Genomic DNA, 23,155 nt, shown 5'->3' on the forward strand with positions numbered 1-23,155 from the left:
TTATAGTCACATTGAAGACGTAGTAATATAGATTAGGGACGTACCCAGCGAGATGCAGCTACCCTGTCCCCTGGAAGCAAAATTTAAAATGTTTATTAAATTTTGTTGCTGGAATTTATTACAATTCTTGAAATAACTATTTTAATAATTAAAAAAGTACTTACACTTTGAAATTATAAAACTTTGGTAATTTATCATTATTTTATTGTCAATCGAAATTATCGTACAAACGTACACAATTATTTTCTATAGGAAAACAGAAAAATAATACTCAAGGTAGATAATTATCGTAATCTTTACAATCTTTATAATCGTACATATCAGAACACTGATCTAGAGGCGGTGAGTGGTAGAGGAGGAACCTATGTAGCCAATAAGTGGGATTCAAGAGAGGAAGAGATCTCTAGTAGGCACTTGAAGAGTCTACAAGCAGCAGCCAATGAGAAAAAAGGTAATTTTCTAGAAGGGCCTCTGTCCTCCCCTTAGGTCTAATTAGTTAGTGTCGCTAATTGAGCTGCCCACCGCTAGTTATCAGTAGTTTAGTATAACTGTTGTTGTTTAATAAGTGATATTTTTGACTACCAACTGTCCAAATTTATTCCAGTTACAATTTATTAGTTTACCTTCATATTTACATTGGAAGAACATTGAAGATACCTAAATGGATATAATAAACTAGTTCCAATAAGGTAAGTTAAGTAATTTCTCAATTTCTGTAGAAAATAAAACTGTAAATTAAAACTTTGCTTAACTTTATACTAAAATGTTAATTTTATTTGTATGAATATATTATTATCTAGAAACTAAGTAGGAAATTGGATGATTAGGTTTACATTTTATCAAATAAATTTTTTTTTTAATGCAGTCTAAACTTCACCAAATAATAGTATTGAGATTATAAGATTATGTGGTGAAGTAGTCTTAAGATTTTGTGAAGTTGTCATAAAGAATTATTGAAGTTGTAAACAAGCCAAAGCTTACATTGTAATGACTGATGAAACAGCAGATAGTGTTGGAAAAGAACAGCTTTCTAGCAGATTGCAGTTTTACAATGAGAATTAAGAAAAAAATCAGAGAAATTTGTACACAAAGTTGATCTGAAATCTCAAGATACCACTAAAACCGTTAATGCATTTCAAAGTCCTTTAGTTAATCAGAATCTTTTAGCAGAGAATTATGTTTGACTTAGATTTGACGGATGTTCTATGAAACAAACAAATATTGTCCCCAATTATTTCTTGAATCATATATTTTGCAGAACTCATGATTTGCCACTTACAGGAAAGGACAGAGATGAGGACCTTTTAAATTTGAGAATTGACTCTGTTGATGAGTCACTTGGATAAGATGTCAAAAAAATGCCGTCTATACTTCATAAAAAATTAAAAATGAGATTATAAGATTATATGATGAAGTTGTCAAAGATGAATAATTGAAGATTGTAAACAAGCAAAAACTTGTGCTATAATGGCCGATGAAACAGCAAATATCACTGGATAAGTACAGCTTTCTATCCAACTGCAGTTTTATGATGACAATGGATCAAGAAAAAATCAGAGAGGAATTTGTAGGCTATGTTGAACTGAAATCTCAAGATGCCCCTACAATCGCTAGCATAATTCAGAGTTTTTTAGTTAATCAGAATTTTTCAGCAGAGAATTGTGTTGTATTTGGATTTGACGGATATTCTACGATGACTGGAAAAGAAGGTAGTGTACAGGACATTTTGAAGAATAAGTACAATCGTTATTTTTCCATTGCTCAAGCCATAAACTAAATCTTGTGGTCAATGATGCTAGTAAACTACTGGAAATAAGAAACTTAACTGCAACATTTAAGAGTAGAAAATCTTTTTTCATGAGTTGCCAGCATGTAGAATTCGGCTCCTAATCTATAAAAATACTAAGACCAGATGGTCTGAGAAATATGAGAACTGTAAATTTTTCAGACAGCTTCCTTGAAATAGTCAGTGCCCTAGAACATCTCTAGATCATAGGAAACTATGCTGCGGAAAATTCGCCTATAAATTGCACTGTGCAGTTACTAAACCAATTTTCATTGTAGGTTTAGTCATATTGCAATTTTGGAACCCGTTGTGAACGTTCTACAAAGTAAAAATATGGATTTGATTATGGTGAGGAAACATACTGGTAAAATCCTCTATGTTATCAAGAAGGATCAACAAGAAATTAAACATGTTTCTGATGAATTACTTCACCAAAACCATCAGAAACATCATAATATCGTGGAGAAAGTCGGGGTTGATTTTACAGTTCCACACATTGTTCAAAAGCAAATACACAGAAATAATCTACCATCTAAGACTGAAATTGAATACTGGAGAGTAAATTGATCATCCCTTATCTTGATTCCAGAACTTTATCACTGAATGTTAAGATTTTCACATGAAAATACACCTGCTTATGCCTTATCCCATGTTCATCCTCCTTACATGCTAAAAATCATTTCAAAAGATTTGGGGGAAAATGCAAACCCTTTCACAGAGTTTTATAAGTTGGGTGATATCTTTGCAGAATTAGATTTGAGGTAGATTCTGTGGAAAAAGAAGGATTTGGCAGGAAACAAATTAAAGGATATTGAATTGGCTGCACTTTTGGAGGGTAATATTTTTTTTCTTCTTGTAACAAGGAAAAAAAAAACAAGGGTATTGTAACAAGGGTATTTTTTTTTCTCCTCGTTGCAAATACTTTCCCATCCACTATGACTACTATTGAACGATTTTTCAGTACCCTTTAAAGGGCAAAGACCTGGCTGAGAAGTGCCAATGGGAGAGGACTGATTGACGGGGTTGTTTTTTATAAGTACCCATCCGAAATTCTTTAAGAAAAATCAGGACTGGAATGAAACGGGAGTTTTCAACAAGTTTTCTACAAATCCAACAAAAATTATACTAGTTTAACCTTTCCAGCGTTATTGACGCGGATCCGCGGAGGGCCACTACAAGCTCAAAACGTTATTGCCGTGGATCCGCGTTTTTGCATTCTTTATTTTCTTACTGCTATGTTAGTTGAATATTTTGCTGCTAGATGGTTCTAGTAGTCATGCGACATACAGACGGGTTACCCTGCCTCGAATTCTGTTACAATGGGAGTGGCAGTTGCTTCTAATTGGCCAAACACTGTCTAGCGGGCGTGGCCCCGCGCCTTTCACAAAGTCATTGACGGGAGCTCCCGTCAAGGCATCTAGCCAGTTGTTAGTGAGAAGCGTCCGGTACACGCATATGTATTTCGGTTATCGCTAATTTTCTGTTGTGTCTTATTCTTTTTAAAGTAAATTATTCATATTAAATACAGCAGTTTCCAGTATTTATTTAGTGTTTTTTACCATTATTCGTGTGAATGGCGAATCCAGACGATTCGGAATTTGAAGATTTGGTAATTCTGAGCAATTACTTGGTCAACCCCAAACTTTTTAATATTTTACTACGGTCATAAGGATGTTAATCACAAAGCAAGAAACATAATTCAAGCCCTGCAAGGCTGTCCTACAGGTTGCCGAGCGATAAGAAAGTTCAAAGTCCACGCGATAACAGTGGCTTGCGGGAGACGCGCGGAATGTCAGTTGTGACAGCCCGCCACCAAATAAACACTCTTTGTCTACTTTTGTATTTTTCTAATTTTATTGGTTTGTAATATAGTATACGTTTATCTATAAAACTGTGTTTCATTCCCATACTTACTGAATAAATTATAAAATTATTAGTGAGAACTACACTGCTATTCTACGATATTCTCAAAAGTTAAAAATTATCCTAGGTAATCCAAAAAAGGCTAAACAAATTTTATTTACCGTTAAATAACTCTATTTTGACATACAGAAACGAAAATAAATTTAACTTTACACATTGGCAATTTTAAAAAATTGTAACTTTATCAAAGATCAGGTCTAATTTTTCATGACGCTTAAAGGGTTAAGACATGTAACTAGATTTAAAATATTTTTCAAGCAAATAATTGTAATTACTGTAGGTGATAAGCACTGTTATAAATACATAGTTTTCTTAGAATTTTGGTTTCATTTCCCTTTTCCTTGCTAAAATGTTACAACCTGAACAATCATGGCTTGCCTCCCTCCCTAGTTTTGATCATGAGAACACCCTTGGTAATATAAAATATTTGTACACATACAATGTGGAATTAAGTTGTATAATAATTCAACTTTATCACCATCACATAGATGTTTATGTAAGTGTCAGATAAAATTGAAACCTATTACCTTTATAATCCTTCCATTGTCAACAACAAACTATAAACAAAATAATGTTTATTATTAGAACCATTTGAAACTGTAAAGCTAAATTGTTAACCCTTTGGGGAGTGAATTCCAATAGATCAGAAGTACACAGTTGCAACAAAATCAATGAACTTCCGAATTATTATATTTATAATTGTGATAGTCATAGCAAGATTAAAACCAAAGTACAAAGACATTGTGGTTTGGTAAATATTGTGGTTTTGCTAATAATATTTCAATTGAAGTTCATATTTTCTTTGACTTGAGTGTCTGCTGTGGTTAGTAATTTTGTTCCACACATTTGCAAACATTATTGTGCCAAATTACAAAAGCTTTACTTTAAAACTGAAGACATATTGTATAAATTTGAACACCTGCACTAGATGGACATAAACTGATGTCTATATAGAACAAACTTTGGGCATGAAAGGTCTAAACCAGAATTTGTATGTTCTTAGACTATATCCACTTACTTAGGTGTTAATGCCCCAATCTGCTCATCATCCAATTGGTTACAGATTTGTCCCACTTCTTCCTCATCAAATACTACATCATAAAAGGTTTCTTCCACCAAGTCACGATAGGCATGTGTATATGCGGTTGATATGTACATAAATGCCTACAACACAAATGAATAAGTCATTTTGATCTTATTTCATTTTTGGTTAATGATTGGATTAAACATGTTTTTTCACAGTAAGGTGTAGTTACTAGTAAGAATATTTACTCACTTTAAGATAAGGCAGAGTCCTCACAAACTCCAGAAGAAACTTTGTACCCAAAACATTAGTGACGAAAGCGACCCGTAAATGCTGGTCCATGGCTAGAGTAGCAGCCACATGGAAGACAAAGTTAACATGAGATAACAGAGCTTTGTGTTCCTCAGACAGTCCCAGATCAGGTAGACTGCAGTCTCCCGGAATTATTTTCACCTTTCTTATTTCACCAGGCTTTTCTACTTTCAGCAGTTCAAAAACCTAAAATTTCATTTTTAACATTACATTGAAATACAAGTAAGTAAGTTTTCAGTATTAAAACAAAATAAATTAAGAGACGAATTTTACAAATTTTTGTTACAATGTTCTACCACATTAATAACATATGCCCTGCTCAAACTATTTGGTCTATAGATAGTATTTTCATTGTTTAAAACTTTAAAAGTATAAAACAGGAGGTATGCTGTTTATTTATATTCTGCTTTATTCATAAGGAGAACAATACAATCTGCAACAATTGTTTTTATCTGTACAATATATTAAAAACTTTCAGCTATTCGCAAATACTTAAATTAAATTTGTGTTTTTTTTTTCTAGAGGTGTGCTAAACTGATGCAACAAGTTCGAAATAGCTGTGGAGCGATTCTGGTTAAGAGTACTATTTCAACAAAATGCCATCTTCATTCCGTTTCGTCTTGTCAGATTGTATATATATTTATATATATATGATTTGTTTAATCGCAACTTGGCTAAAAGATACAATGAGCCAAATTAATAACAGTGGTTGAAATTCAAACAATGTTTCATAACACATGAAATTAAATTATTTGTATTACAACAATTATTTAGGTTTTTTTTACAATATTAAAATCATATCACAAACAGTATAACAAAAACATTATTATATAGTTTGATGGTTAAGTTAGAAATTAAATGTTGAAAATAAAATAAAAAAAGAAAATATAAAAACATTTTCTTAACTAGGGATTAAAATGGTTGATAAATACAATCTATTAAAGATTGTCTTGGATTTAAACACTGCTGAATATAAGTAAATTTCCCAATATATAACAAATATTGGCAAGAAAAGAACAGGTGACAATGGTCACGCTGTTACAACAGTTCCAGTAGAACCTTATTTTCTCATTGCAACAGCAGTCATTCACTGTCGTGACAGGCAGATATTCATTGCAATATTTGCCATGATAGCTCCAGTTGAACCTTATATCATTTTTGTTGCAACGGCCGTGGCTCCATCCAAGTGAACCATTCCAGTTACGGAGTGTCACAACGAGGCTGTTCCACTTGCAACTACCCAACTCTAGTTTTGCCTACTACAGGATGTAACAGTAACATTACAAATTCTTTTTACTTTTTCACTACCCAAATGAACACGTTTTATGACAAATCATTAAAATGGTTGTAATAATCTTAACCTTCTTAAAATATTCTCTTCATAGTTTACAGTAGTAGAAAAGATAAGTCTCACAAGTTTTGTACTTTTAAGTGCTGAAAATTTGAACTGGGAATTACAAAACATAACAAATTTAAGTATTTCTTTTTTCTTGTTACAACACAGAAGAAACCAGTGACGAGACTATGGTACTCTGCATTAACTACATATACACAAATTAAAAAATAAGCAATGGCAAATCACCTCGCCAAATAAGTTGAGAAAGCCTATTTCTATAACTGAATAAGTGTTAATGTTAAGTTTCAAAGTATATTGGTTATTTTTTTCCTTTACTACTCACTTTATCATCAAATATGGATGCAAGCCTTTCTTGTGATTTCACACCTTTCTTGTCCCTCACTAAAATGTAAATTTGAGCAACATTGCACGTTCTGAAAAATAAACATTCCATTTTTAATCTTGCAAATAATCTGTACCTTATTACCAATTAAACTACTTCACCCTGTAAAAATTAGACAACATTACTGAGCATCCACAAATTTTCTTATCTGGAAAACTACAAAAGTTTAGAATAAAACCAAGTAGCTAGGTTAAAGAGAAAGGTTTTAATTTTAAATTTAGTTTCTTTGGACAGTTTAGGCTTGAATAAACAGATACAACATAGTATCGAAGGACCGACCGAACGTAATCTTGACCTAACTGACTAACTTCGTACGGATAAGTGAATATTGATGATCAATAGCCTCAATATTGTACCAACAAATTGTACTCACTAGACCAAGGACCAACTTGTTTAATTAAAACAGTTAGATAAAGGTTATGTACATGTTTATGAACTAGATGCAGTTCCAAAGATATTGAACTTACAGGCAGGCAGGCAGTCAATTGAAATTATTTTTTACATCCTTGCTATCTGCTGATTCTTGGATTAGTAGCTGAGTCTTTAAGACTTGAAATATTCTACTCAGGTGTAAACATTACTGTGCTTCACACAACTTTCTTTACTTCAGACTAATTTATTTCTTTAATATTGAATGCCCCTCATAAAAATAGGCTGCTTGGAAATATTGCCAATATAACCATAACATATATATCCCATTAGTGATTTGAATTATTCTTCCTTTATGAATAAATCTTTTTGGATATTTCCTGATGCTGCATATAGTGATTTTACCTTGAGGATATACTCGGATGATAAGTTTCAAGGCTAATGTGAACAGGGCAAATGAACAAAAAATGCAAGCTGATTTAATTGTAAAGTTGGATAAACTTCATTAATTAGAAACATCATAAAATTCCATAGCACTGTAAATAAATAGTATACAATGAGAAAATCTATCGTACATTCTAGATATGTACCAAAAGATTTTTACATTCTGCGAAACGGATTCAATTTTATCAATGTTATGGTATGGAAGGTAATGAATGGGTGGATAAATTTAACTACTTTACACTAGTTGACATTATTAATAAGTAGTTGTATACTAAATTACCTCAACAGTTTCTCCATTAGTATTTTGCCCATGAAGCCAGAAGCTCCTGTAATGAATATGTGGGCCCCTTGGTAGACTTGCTGGATGGGACTTGGTTCAGACTGCGCCAAAGGCGGCTCGTCCAAATCATCTCTCGGCTCGTAGTAGTCCATAGTACTCTAAGTGATCCTGAATAAACAAAGTGTTTTAGAACTTCCACCTGTAGCTGATTTTTAATAATACATTAAAACGCCAAATGACTAATAAAGGATCAAATTAGCTCTTCTACTGTTAGAAAACTATTAGTAGTAAATTCTTAAATGGTCAGCCAGAACAATAATCTAAGGTCAGTTTTAAGAGATGTTGGTATTGTAAGTGGCACAATCACCTGTACAAGAGCGGCTTAATCAGTCTGGTAAATTTGTATGAAAGAGCTGGAAAAATTTTTGAAACTTGCATAGTTGTTACTAAGTCTGATATTTCCACAGATATAACAGCAAATTTCAAATGGCAGCTGTTTGCTGGCAGCTGAAGTGGTAACTGCATAGTTAGTTCCTTAGGATGGAGAAAAACGAATTTTGTACGGTCATTAAACATTTTCATTTGAAGGGTTGGACAGCTGCACAGATCAATTCAAAGTTGGGTGAATTCCATGTAGGTCTGCACAAACAATGAAGACCATTTACTATTGATCAATGAGTCTAAATGTGATCGGAGAAGCACGAAAGATGAAACATTCTGCAGCCGGCCCACTGAAGCTACCACACGGGAAACCTTTGATAAGATACATGTCATGGTAGATCGAAGATTTAAAGTTAGCGAGATAGCTAACATTGAAGGCATGTTAATGAATAAGTGCACTATATCCTCCATGAAAAACTGGCCATGAAGAAGCTCAGGCGTGTGCCCCCTCAGATTGGACCGAAAACGAAAGAACATTTCTACTCAGAATCTCACACTTTTCAGATGCAATCCACAGGACTTTTTGCACAGATTCATAGCTGTGGATGAAACTTGGATCTATATCATTGCACTCCAGAGACCAAACAACAGTCCAAACAATAAATATAAATTTATATTATGTTTTAAGAATAGTAGAGATGGTTAATTTATTAATGTGTTAAATTTTAATTATTACACGTTAAAATATTACATTAATTTCACTACTTTGTGTAAATGTAATTATTTCTTTATTTTATTATCTTTATTATGTTTTGTTTTATTCTTAGGTAATATTTATTTAATGTTTTAAATTTTACATTGCAACAGGTTAAGTGTAAGAAAGGGCCATGCGGCCCTAACTTTGCCTGTAAAAATAAAGAATTTTTCATTTCATTTTTCATTTCAAACAATGGAAGAAGAGTGGGGAGAGTGCAACAAAGGTGAAGACTGTTTTGTCAGCTGGGAAGGTGATGATGGCCACTGTCTTTTGGGATTCCCAGGATATAATGCTGATAGATTATTTGTAAAAAGGCAGATTCATAACTGGGCCTTATTATGCTGCTCTCTTGGATCATTTCAAATAGGAACTCATTGAAAAACATCCAAGACTGGCACAGAAGAAGGTGCTGTTCCACCTGGACAATGCTCCAGCCCACAGAGCGGCTATCGCAATGACAAAAGTACTCGACTTGGGTTTCGAATTGGTTCCTCACCCACCCTATTCAGACTTGGCTCGAAGTCACATCTTCTTATTCTCAATCTTGAAAATTTGGCTTAGTGGGAAAAATGTTCCTTGAATGAGGAAGTGTCTGCCGCTGTGATGGACTATTTTACAGAGTTTGACAAGCCCTACTTTGCTGTTGGGTTTAAAAAATTGATAACTCACTGAACCAAGTGTATAGCTTTGCAGGGAGACTATGTGGAGAAATAAAGGGAGTTTTTGCATTTAAAACAATATTTTATTCTATTTTTAACCGACTTATCAAAACACCCTTGTACAGTAAACGTGAGCATTCAGTTTACACTGAATTAGCCATTCTAATATGATAGTTTTATTTCTAAATACCATAATTTAAAAAAATTCCCATCCAGTGTACCACGAGACTTTTAATGGTGTGCTGTGAAATTCCACGCACTCCTATTTATAAGCAGTCACTGAGTTTTATTTACCTTAAATCAAATCAAATCAAATCAAATTCTTTTATTGTCGTAGACATTGTACATGCATAGACATTGTCAATAAGCCGAAATACTACTCTTTGTCACAATAATTAGAGACAAATTATAGTTTGAGTTAACTTAAAATATACTGAACCAGTTACAAATTACAAATTATGCCTTCCAGTTGGATCAATATCGTAAATAAACTATTAAATAATCAACAAACCATTTACAATAACATATATAATAACAAAAAATATAAACATATGGTTAAAATCGAAGGGTAACAATAACAGGACAAAAATTACATTAAAAAGTTGTGTCAGAAAGCTCTAGGAATTCATTAAAACCATAAAAGGGATTTTTTAAAAGCCAATAATTTAATTTTTTTAGGAATACCTGTTGCGGGTATTTATTTATATTGGAAACTAATTTATTATACACTTTCTTACACATTACAACATGACTTTTTAAAAACTTACTTAAACGACAGTGCTGAAAACTAATTTTATTTTTATTGCGGGTATTGAATGAGTGTATATTTTCATTTAGGACCATGTCAGGTAGTTTTTTTAAGGAATAGACAGCCAGTTCAAATATGTAAAGGTTAATTACTGTATTTATTTCTAATCTTTTAAAAATAGGCTTACAATGATCAGATGGATTTGAACCGTCAATTATTCTAACGACTTTCTTTTGCAATTTTAAAATTTCTATAATTCTTGAAGAGTTGCCCCACACAAGTAAGCAATACTTAATTATTGATTGGAAAAAAGCAAAGTAAGCCATTCTAATATATTCAGATGTTACACAATTTTTCAATCGTCCCAACAAATATACAACTCTAGATAGCCTAGTTTTGATATAGTCTATATGAGTACTCCATGTAAGCCGATGATCAACACTTATACCTAAAAACTTAGTACTAGTAACTGTTTCCATTTCCACTAGTCCTTCATCATACGGCCTTAAAGAAAAAATTATATTTTCAGTTTTATTTTTGTTTAATAGATAACCGTTAGCTCTAAACCAGTTTCCCGATTCTTCCATTGAGTTATTTACCAAATTTTTTAAGTCTAGGAGGCTACTGGAAACATTTACAAATGATGTATCATCAGCGTAAAGAAGAGTATTACTAGTAACATTGTGAGGTAAATCATTAATACTAATTAAAAATAACAAAGGTCCCAGGACAGATCCCTGGGGAACACCAAACCTCAAGTAAACTTCTTGTGACTGTTCACCATCAATGCACACTACCTGCCTTCTATTCCTAAGATAAGACTCAAAGAGTCTCAGAGAGACACCCTGGAAGCCATAGAAATTCAACTTTGATAAAAGGTCTGAATGGTCAACACTGTCAAAGGCCTTACTCAGGTCACAAAAGGTGACCTGAGCAAAGGACCTTGCCTCAAAGGCCTGCAAGATTTGTGATACTAATTCTTCAATAGCATCCAGAGTACTCTTACCGCTCCTAAAGCCAAACTGAAAGCTGGACAAAATATCATTTGTTTCTAAAAACAATATAACCTGGTTATAAATTATGACTTCAATCACTTTTGATAGTACAGGTACAAGAGAAATAGGACGATAGCTTTCTGGTTTATCTTTGGGTCCCTTCTTAAAAACAGGAAAAACTCTAGAAATTTTAAGCTCCTCCGGGAAAATCCCTTCTTGTAACATACTATTTACACAAATTGCTAAAGGAGTTGAAATGCTTGGAATTATTTGCTTCAAGAAATTATTTGACATGTTGTAAAAATCATTACTGTTAGAGTTACTGAGATGTTTAACAGCCTTTAAGACATCATATGATGTAACAGTTTTCCACTCAAACAAACACATATTATCAGGCGTATAACTAGGACGTCTTAAGCTTACATTTCTGACAAGATTTTCAGCCCCTATAACGGGCTGTGCAATATCTCTTTTGATTTTCTCTACAGCATCAATGCAAAAATTATTAAACATATTTGGTTCAATCAATGGTTTGCTTTCACTTGAAAGATTAAAATTTTTCTTAATTAAAGCCCAAGCTGTCTTACATTTATTTTTGCTACACTCTATCAACTTACTATTATGAGCAACTTTAGCAGCAGAAATCTTAAGTCTATACTCTTTTTTTAAAACCAGCAGCTGACCTTTTACTAATGTGCTTCCTGTGTTTTTAAACAGATAGTCAAGAGACAACAATTTTTCCTTCATTGTAACTAGTTCAGGTGTGTACCAATTACAATTTGTTTTTCTGCTACTTGCTTTAGATTTATGAGGTTTTAATTGTAAGAAAAAATTAACAATATCATTTAAAGTTGAGAAAAAATATTTAAACATTGTTGCTGCATTGCAAAAATATTGAGGAGAGAGGAAATACCAGTTGACTAGATTCAGTTTCTCTATTATATTATAAACACAGTGCTTGGTTAGCACCAATTTAAAAGAGTTATTGTTCTCAAAGGAATTAGTTGAGGCCTCCAATGGCGCAAAATGATCAATGGCCTTGAGTCCTATAACCAAGCCATCGTGGTCCGAATAAGGGAAGCTCTTAATATTACACAATATTCCATCAGAGTTACAGTTAACAAAAACATTATCTAGGCAACTGTTACCTCTCGTTGGACTAGAGTTTAAGCAGTAACAATTAAACTGCCGAAGTAAGTTGAGGAAATCAGCAACTGTCGCCTTTGTGGTAGTTATATCAAAGTCTCCATTGAGGTCACCTCCAGCCAAGATTATGTGATCCTTCCATTTTGACAGGTAGGTCAACAAGGCTTCCAATGTTCTCAGAAACTCCGCCGGGTCAGATGCAGGAGAGCGGTAAATGCAGACAACAATGATCTTGAACTTATCCAAGATTACCGCCGCCACCTCAAAATGCAGCTCCGTTGAGAATGAATCTACATCTAGTGTTCTTGCGTCGAGATGATTGGCAATAAAGATTCCCACTCCTCCTCTGATACGACCAACTCTACATCTACATATATTTGTTACTTAACACATATACAGCTGTGTTTACCTTCTTACTCTATACCATTCCACTATCGGAGTGACTTAACATAACAAGAATGTGATAGCACACAGTACCATATTATTTAACACATTGGGTGCGTAGCGGTCACCGGGGACCGTGCGCTCTACCGCTTGTTTACTGTTTCAGTGTGGTGTAGCCACTTGCTAGAGCGGGGTGAAACTACGCCGCAGTCAATGTGTTAATCCTTTGCAATAGTTCAGTACTTGTCTGCTGCTGGAATGCAGATGATAGCCAAACTCAAACTATCAAATGGCGGACTGAATCATACTGCCAGTACCAGTGGTGTTTCTTGTTTCAGTTAGAATTGATTATGTTGAAACGGATTGTTTTATAACGAAGAATAACAAATTACCTGGTTAGAATTCAGGTTAAAATAAACTTAAGTATCAATGTAAGTGCGAAGAAAAATGTTCTGGCAATAACTTATGTAACATAATATAACTTGTCTACAAGACATAATTAGTAATAACAATGGTAACATAAAAATTATCACAATAATCATGAGAGGTCCTATTATTCACTTTTACATCATCTGTTGGAAAACAGTCCCAACCTTAATGCCTAATTTGTGGCAAACAGTTGTCCAACAAACCAACGGTACCAAGTTAGTTACAAACTACTTACAGAAGATGTTATTCATTGTGAATACCAAAAATTTAAAATTAAGGAACATGGGTTATCTTTAACCCTCCAAGTGATGACTAAACCACTTCAAAGTGCTAGGCCATTTTCGAGCATATGACATATCTTTTTTAAACAACTTTTTATATACGTACATATGTTCAAATTGCATGTATTACATATGGTTTTTTTACACAAACATATGTTCTATAAGATCAAGTAAAAATAAAAATGCTTATCTTTTATCATAAAAAAATCTGGTACTGCTAACCGGTTGTGTAGTTCTTTATATTTTTATTTTTCAAAATCCTTGACGTATAGTTTTTACAAAATGTAGTAGTCCTAGTTCTAAAAATATGCAAAATGTTCCAAATATAATGCTGAATAAGAAAAATATCACTTCTTAACCTTTTGCACAGCATATCACAATACTAATTGGTAAAAAACAAAACAATGTTTTTTCACAAAAATTTTACTAAAATATTTACCACATCAACAAGTGGCAGTAAGTAGTTGAATAGTGATTATTGCCTCAAAATAAACATATATTTAGTTACTGATATGAGTAAAAGTAATAAAAATGGCAGATAAAGTATTAAAAATACAAAAAAAAATGGCTTGCATACATATTTACATTAGACTAAAAAAAATTAGTCTGAGTCACTCTCTGGTGGGGGTGCTGCTTGCATCGCTATCATTTCCACTCAAATCGTCATCAAAACAGCGCCTAATGGCACTTGAATTACTAAGTTCACTCATAGCACAAATAATTACTCAATAAACAATAATATAAGTCACTTACAAATCAAAAGAACGAAGCAAAACAATAACGTCACAGAGCGTCGGCCGCGAGACGACCGTAACGGACAAACACGCATCGAAATCAGCTGACTATTATTCTTACTCTTCCTCGTAAACTTCTGAATTACATAGTTCTAATTACGTTACTTGATAGGGAATTTATTCCTACATGTAGCCTTATAAACCACGTCGTTATTGAGCGAACCGTTCGTCTGTGATATGAAAAAAACGAACATATCGCACAGTGCGATAGTAGCACTTTGAAGTGGTACGAACATATCGCACAGTGCGATAGTAGCACTTTGAGGGTTAATCTCACAAAAGACTGCCACATTGATTAATCTCTTGAAAAGTCTGTCAGCTTGATAACAACATATATAAAATACTTTCCATCCTTTGAGATATATCTGCAATGGCCTAGTGAGAAATTCCTCCATCAATTCAACTTATAACACTGCTTTGTTTACTATTGATGAAGAAAGTGAACGGATTGAAGTCAGAAATTACTTTAGTCTTAGAGTACAGTACTATAAATAAGTTGAAGAAGCTGGGATGCAGACAAATTTATAAAATCTAAAGAGAATGTAGAAACTGCATCCTTTTGAATCCCGCTATTAAATGAATATCTAATAATTTTTTAAAAAAACTATTCAAGCAATACTGCAGTTTTTAAATTATATACATGAGGCCAATAGTCAATGAATTCTATTACGACAAAAAGTCATTCTCAATTAAAGACTCTGTAAGACGACATAAGAGTGTGCTTATTAACCATTCAACCTAGACAGGAACTTATCATGAAGAGACAGCACTGGGCACAAATTTGCCACTAGACTTCATTGTTAACTACGCAAATTAGTCTACATCCCAACCTACGCTTTTGTTTTACTGAAGGTAAAAGGATTTTTTTCAGACACTTGCAATGCATCACCGGGGGTCAGTGGTTCACTGCAGACCAGTAGTGTTTTGTTTTTAGTAAGCGCACGTTTTAGAGATAGTATGCATGGAGTTAATAGGCAATATGTTTGTTATAATGTTGTCACAACACTCAGGTATGAATAGTTTATTTTAACCTAGATTGCAGTTATTTGTTAGATTCATTATTCACCTTAGGAAGAGATCAGATTTCACTGAACAATGGCAAATATCAAAAAAATCTTATTACTTGTATCTTACTATTCAACAGACCACCTTGTGCTAAATTTTTCTGCTGTACGTCAAACCATTCTTGAGATAATGTACAGATAAACCAACAGAAACATACACTCCCAACATGAACACATAAGCACGCAGAGAAAAGACCTTTTTGGACCAACCTGATTTACTGCCTTCCCTTTGTTCAGCTTATGATATAGAATATTACATATAAAATGTACACAACTTTTTGAAGTTGTAATAGGCTTGAGATTCATGTTTGGTGTCGATAAACTAAGTACAATTGGATACAAACCTAAACTCAACAAACGTCTATTTCTAATAATTTTTATAACACTTTACACTTATAACACTTTTTTAAAACATTTTTATAACAAACGTCTATAACAAAGTATTTCCACTCTAGAAAATGGACAACTTTGTTCAGTGACTGAATAAAACAAACACACAAAAAACTGTAAGTATCACAGCCACTATCGTTTTAAAACCGCTTATAGCTCCCGCTCATATAGTGACCGATGTCAGAGACAATCAGTTGGCCAACTTAAATTGTACAATGAATTGTTACATATTTGAGGACTTACCGCAACACAGGAGAGAACTAAAAAAATAAACTCCACTCTAGTGGAGACAATCGGCGACAGATGAGACTCGCAAACATATGTCGATCTTCATTCAGAGTTTTACGGACCACGTTGCGTAAAATACAATGTATTGAGGTTAATCAGGCCCTGATTCAAGGACTCAAATTATTTCTTGATTTCTTAAGTTTTTAGAAACGAAAAAATTGTTTTTGAGATTCTTACAGCTCTACAGGAAGGTTCCCAGCTTATTCCTGGATTCCTAGTTGGGGGGGCCACCTCCAAGTCTTGTTTATTATTTATGAAAACTTAGATATCTTGAGTTTGCAATGACTTAGAATTCCTATTATTAGTAGTTATAATATATTAATAACAAATACATTTTCTACTAGTTTATTATTGTTTCTATTCCATGACAGCACAAGACATATAATTGAAAGCCTGGGTTGTGGAAAATAAACTGTTGTTTATCCACATAGGACTTATATGTATTATTATACTTCGCATGAGTATGGAAGATAAGTTTCTTGGGGTAACACTACTAATTTCACTATTAACTGAGATCTCTTTACATTACTAATAAAAAAACCAAACGGCCTGGTTTGCTATGATATCTCATTTTGTTAGTCATTCAGAACAGATTGACTAAGTTTAACTCAATGCTAAGTAATGACTTTGTAAGGCACATTTATAGTGTTATCTCAAATGGATAAAATCTTTGCAGTACAGAATCCATGAATAATGCACTTGTATATACACATGAAGAATACATTTTAAATACACTTGTATACATTCACTTCCTCTTAATGTAACTTTAATTACAAAATGAATGCTGCTAATGCAAGTGTTTAAAATTAAGTATAGATATGACTTACACAAAATTACAAAACTTTACCTGAACAATAATCCACAACCAATTATTAATCACAATGACTTAGTGGCACAACATTTTCTGCTTCTTTCATTCAGTATTATTAAGGGAGCATAGTCTACTTTCACAACGAAATCACAAAATTTCAAGAACTCCACTTCTATGGTTTTAGTACACTGAAAAGTGTCAATGTAGCCTTTCACCAAACATATCCCTCACTTTGTCATATAGAAAGTGACGGAGATCACACATAAGTTTACCTCAGTCCTCACAACACGTGTGATATTAAAACACTGCTTCCTGAAGTCATTGACACGTGCGATGTTAAAACACTGCTTCCTGAAGTAATGAAGTCACTGAATGACAGACACAATTGTGTCCCACGATGTTGTTTTATTCATGGAGGTTAACGTGATCTATCTGTATAATAATTTTCTTTTGTCTAAATAATTACTTCCTTTTTAAAATGTTGGCTACCAACGAACAAATTAATTTAAGTATGAACAGTTTAGTACAGGTTTTGTAATCAGGATTAAACATCTATTATTGTTACCAATGATGTTGTAGGGTTTTAATTTAATCGAATGTGAATTATTTTCTACTAGTGCATTGAACTTTGCATACTATGTGGGCAAGTTTTTCAAATATTGTATTGGTTTGGTTATAATTATTTATTTTATTTAAGTTATACTTGTATATTTAAACAGGATGTAGACATAACTTTTTCATAATATAATTGATAATTATTACTGGATATACAAAAACCTTAATTTTTTATATTCAAATATTTTTCCTATTTTCCCCATAGCTTTAATCTTTTTAGCATATGTTGAATATAAACAGTTACTTGCAAATAATGGTATACACACAAACTTATAATTAATTTAGACTTTTTTATTAAAGCATAAATAAAATACTAAATTAGCAAGTTTTATAATAACCCTTTGTTTGAATGCCATGGCCATTTTCCAGTAATAAGCATTAAGTGCTGGGTTGTATTTTGTAATTTGGAAGAACTTAGGGGGGAAAAACCTTTTGTAAAATAACATGCAATAGATTTGTATACTTTCTTTCGTATTCCTCAGCAAACAAGTAAAACATTTCGCATATTAAAAAAGAACTTTTTACTTTTGATAAAACATTAACCCTTTTTTGGTACCTAATAGTTTTTAGATTGTTCTGATTATACTACATGAAAAGCCAAAAAAGCATTAACCCAATTGCGTGTCATAGCAGTTTTTAAAACAAAAAACTTAATTTATTAGTATTTCTATAAGAAACATAATATAGTAATGCTACCAAAAATATAACTGTATTCAAAATGTAAGGGCTTGAAAAACATTATTTAAAAAATAGTTATTCAACTCAGTTTTATCATCTCATTAAGAATAACTAATATACACAGGAGGTTATACTCAATTTTGTAATCTACTGTAGACACTAAAATTTATCCTTGTATTTTTCAAAAATAAATTTATGTACAAACCAAGTTCTATTGTACACAATACATTTTAAATTTTGTATAGCTATACTGTAAAAATCTATAGAATGTATGTTCAACATATTTGTGAGATGTAAAAACAAATATGGTATTGGAATATGAGCCTCTACATCATCTCTCTATCATCACCACTTTTGCCCCACATAATGAAAGATGTAGAACATTCTTTGTGTAGTTGTAAAAAACAAATGGGTGATTCCATTGTTACGGGTGTTACAACGACACACTTAATACACTAAATAACTTAACTTAAAAAATGTTTTCCCCAAAAAATACGGTAAAAAATAATTGTATTTTGATTTTATGTTCATTTTGGTACAAATATAACCAGTTTTTTTCTTCCCATAAGAGATTTACAGAACTGAAAAGATGTGTTACGGGTGTTACAAAAATGAGACATGACCTCTTGTATTGTCATGAAAGTATCATAAACTCTGTTAATTTTGCATTGTTAAAAAGTTGAAGTATTTTTATTTGGAAGCTTAACAATCTAATATAAATAAAATTGCATCTGAATTTTTTGTATGTTGAAACATTTCTGAAATAAAAATTGAAAAGTGTTGTTACGGGTGTTACAGAAAATGTTACGGGTGTTACTTTGTCTTTTTTGTTTTCAAACTTAGTACACTTATTACATTTTATAAACAATTAAATTAATTTCATGATGTTTACATAGATAATACATTGTTGTTAATGTGTTTTAAGGCACTTAAATGTAAAAAAAAACCAGTGAAATTCATATTAACCATGTAATTTGGTTCTATTAAATTCAAAGAAAACTTAAATCAAACCTAAAGGTATTACACAGGCTACATTAGGTTTATAAGTTTGTGTACACTAAAGTTATAGAATCAAAACACTTTAAAGTTTTATTTTTCATGTCTATTTAACATGATTAAACAATTAATATTTAGACGCTCTAGCTCTCTTTGAACTTCAATCATGCCACTTCTAACGCTGGCTCACTAACTTTGAAAACACCTCGATTTGAAACTGGTAAACTCTAAACGTAGACCGTTGTTAAACATTCTTAGTTGACAAAGAAAGACGATCGCCCGATCTATCAGACATTAACAGAACTATTTGGAGGGAAATTTAAAAGCAGACCGCTTTTGCGACCTGAGCTCGTCATCCGTTAGGCCCGGTCGCTGCGTGACGAGCTGGGCTCGTCAGTGATTCGCAATGGGTTAATGCTAGAAATAGTTTTAAGTAGTATTTTAAGTGTACAGCAATATAATATTAGGCCTAAGTGCCTTCTAAGTAAAATAAAAGGTGACTGGTGCTTTGGTACCAAGATAATTTAAACCACCACAAGCAATTGCTTTCTCCGTACTAGGCCAACTGACAGGGAGCTTAAATACAAATATCAATATAGCCTAGGATGCGGTTAAGATTGTAGGTATACAGTCATAGGGTACAGAGAGGCCCCATAATGGGACTTGGTTATTCTCTGGCATATAGGCCTAGGCCATGGTATTAGACTACAAATTTTCACAATGAAATTTTTCTTTCTGAAATAAGGTATGAATTTATACTTAGTATCTAACAATGAACAATATTTACAGAAGCAATTTGAACATGTTATTAAGGCTGAAAATGGTAGGAAACTACAGTAGCTGTGAACATATTACATTCATACTTTGCGTTACGGGTGTTACATTGATGAAATGTAACACCCATAACACTTGTTGTGTAACACCCGTAACACCAATTTATGTACTTAATAAGTGGTTAAATATCTAATAAAGTATATAGCATTATTAGTCATAAACATAACCTCACTTTTACAAAAATTTACCTGATTATTAATTAGAACTTTGACATTATTATTTGTGTTACGGGTGTTACAAGCTGTAGTACCAAAGTTGATAATCAATTTTATGAAAAATATTTTACGAACTCAAACAATAACTGTATGGAGTTGATGATGTATTCTTGGTTCTTCACTCCTAAACAATGGTAGCAGTCAGCTGTTTTCAGTATTCTAATTACGGCACTATTGAAATAGCAAAAAAAATCTGAAGTTACAGTAACTCAGCACGGGATTTAAAAGATACCTATAAAACAAATAAAATGCATTTAAGAACGAAAAAATATATATGTGTTGAAAATTTATACTTTTGTCCAAACAAATATAGTGTCAAAATATTTTTTTAAATTTTTTTATTTTTTCCACTTGAGGGCCTCTTTTGCTGGAACTACCCAAATCTTGTCAGCATTGCGTTCTTCACACAGTTCTATATTTACAGTAAGTAAAGTTGAGTAGTAACAGAGTGCACTCCAACTTAAACATTGTTCGACCAACATTAAAAGCAAAAAAAGTATAATCGAGCAACCAATATCAGGAGCAATGGTCAAAATTATTTTTAAACAAACATGCAATTTCGTATAAATATTGATGAAGGCATCTGATGAATAATGCTAATGTTGGACATTCTCATACAATGGCTTTCTTTTACACTCAACAACACTATTTTATTGTACAGCAAATCTTGATCAAGGAATAAAGGGTATTAAGTAAAGGACAAGCATATGCATTTTTTGGTATCTTGTTTACAAAACTCTATCTGCTAAATTACATTTATTGTTTTCCTCTTTTTGAATATATTTCATAAGTTGGAAAAGGCAATGACGAGGCAATTTTCAAAGTAACTAAAACAAATAATAATCCAATATCTTATAAAAAGTGTGACAATATTATTATGAGAAAGCACCATTGTTTAATAAAATTACAACTGAAAGCACAAGATACAAATTTCTTAGAAAATTGTAGGAAATACTATTGATCTTTAAAAGATTATAGGGCTTATAACTCACTGGTACAATAGTGCACAGGTAAAACTCTCAGTACATACATTTTCACCTTTATTATTGAACTCACTGTGTTTAATTTTTCTTACATACAACAATGGCTGACATTAAGTACAATAACAGACAACTGTCAACTAAACTGAAGATGTTAACATCAAGTATACTTAAGAAGTGTTAACATAAACACTGTGAAGGGATGAATAAACTTTTTTGTAAAAACTACCATTTACTACAGAGAATCAACTTATTTATTGCCAAAATACAATTTTTAATCTGGAAAGAAAAGGTAAATAACTAACATTAATGTTTACTAACACATATCAATTAAGAACAGAAAGAAGTAAAGGGTCTTAGTTAACAAAACAAACAAGCACAAACAATCAAGCTCATTTAATCTTGATTTACAAGCTCAATTAAGCTCAGTTTAAAATAAGATAAGTTTTGAGAAAAATTACAGTAAAATAACAATTATAAATACTAACCAGTAAGTATTTGCGTTCGGACACTTTCAGGTGATATTTTTGCTGATGCAATCATTTTAACAGGGTTGCCTTATTTCACCGACCAACATGAGTCGGCTATAAAAGTCGTATCAATCCAAAAACTCGTCAAAGACAATAAAAGTTACATTAATGGCAACCTAAAGACATAGGTTATACATTTATAGATCTGTGATTTCCTTTGAATAGGCTGTTCCCACACAAAGTTAGTATTAGATACTACTTATTGACTCCTTATATGTATCTATCTATAATTACATAAACATTTTTAAATTCAGAAATTTTCATTTTTGTCTAGAAATCAATTGGAAACCTCGTATATTACTACAAAATTAAAAAAAATCAAATAAGTAAAAAAATATATTACATTTTGGATCATAGTTTTATAACTTTGAAACGTATATTTTGTGATGATAGTTTTTTGTGCTACATTTTATACAAACCATATATTTTATAATTTTAATTATTTTAAAGAAAACTCAGTGAAGTCCCTAATATTACTACAATATTGCACAGACTAAAGAAGAATTTGGAGGGTTGAAATTCAAAGTAAGTACTTACTTAGCAATCAAATAAACTTAAAATACAAAGTATGTACTTACCATAAATATTTTTCCACAGTCGCTTTAGTAATTTGTGTAGCTGTAAAAAAATAACTTTGTATAAGAAACCTTTCTAGAAAAATTAAACATTTGAAAATAGAAATAAACATTTAACACAAAGTATTATGATATGCCCAAGGAAACAAAATAAAAACGTTTAACTAACATATGTTTCGCTTCAGTATAAATGTAAATAATGTAAATATATACAAAACTAAAGGAGCGGCCACAAAAATCAGTCCAAATGGCAAGGAACGCCACCTGTTGTTAGATAAGGACTAAGCTAAGCGGGTAATCAATAATTGTATGTAATTCTACACTATTAATAACACTGTGCTCAAAGTGTGCCTGGTCCAAGGGTCTACCACTCATTTTCATTCCTGTAACTTTTTAGTCAGAGATGACAATTTTAATTACAGTACTTTACAGTTTTTATGGACCTCTTTTAAATGAAATATCAAACTGACTGCTAATAATTTGTTTAATATTTATTATAAATCACTTTAAATTATAATTTTTATAGATTTAAAATTATAAAATTACAATATTCTCCATTAAAAGTGAAGCTAGGCTGTTCCAAAACGTTTGTTTTTAATATATAATTCTAAAAATGACAAACATTCCAAAATGCATAACAGATTAAATATTTTAATTGTTGTTATTGACAGTTATTAGAATTGAACCAATGAAAATTTCAATATAACTATATACAGTGCGAGTTAAAA

At 32.1% G+C, this 23,155-nt stretch overlaps 1 protein-coding gene across 4 annotated transcripts in view; it reads right to left on the reverse strand.

Annotated features, from left to right (window-relative positions):
- The window catches only part of LOC124357087 (fatty acyl-CoA reductase wat-like), a 54,078-nt gene that overhangs the window by 25,152 nt on the left and 5,771 nt on the right, over positions 1-23,155 (reverse strand). The window contains exons 2-6 of one of the 4 annotated variants that reach the window (XM_046808513.1): positions 22,431-22,470; positions 7,878-8,035; positions 6,725-6,815; positions 4,986-5,231; positions 4,728-4,873 (exon numbers count right to left, since the gene is read on the reverse strand). In XM_046808513.1, coding sequence (XP_046664469.1) covers positions 4,728-4,873; positions 4,986-5,231; positions 6,725-6,815; positions 7,878-8,035; positions 22,431-22,433 — 644 coding nt within the window. In that variant the 5' untranslated portion in view covers positions 22,434-22,470. Of the gene's footprint in view, positions 1-4,727; positions 4,874-4,985; positions 5,232-6,724; positions 6,816-7,877; positions 8,046-17,040; positions 17,368-22,430; positions 22,471-23,155 lie in introns of those variants that run through there. The other 3 variants (XM_046808515.1, XM_046808516.1, XM_046808514.1) reach the window with 3 other exon arrangements.

Source organism: Homalodisca vitripennis, chromosome 3 (assembly GCF_021130785.1).
Source record: "Homalodisca vitripennis isolate AUS2020 chromosome 3, UT_GWSS_2.1, whole genome shotgun sequence".
Lineage (NCBI taxonomy): Eukaryota > Metazoa > Arthropoda > Insecta > Hemiptera > Cicadellidae > Homalodisca > Homalodisca vitripennis.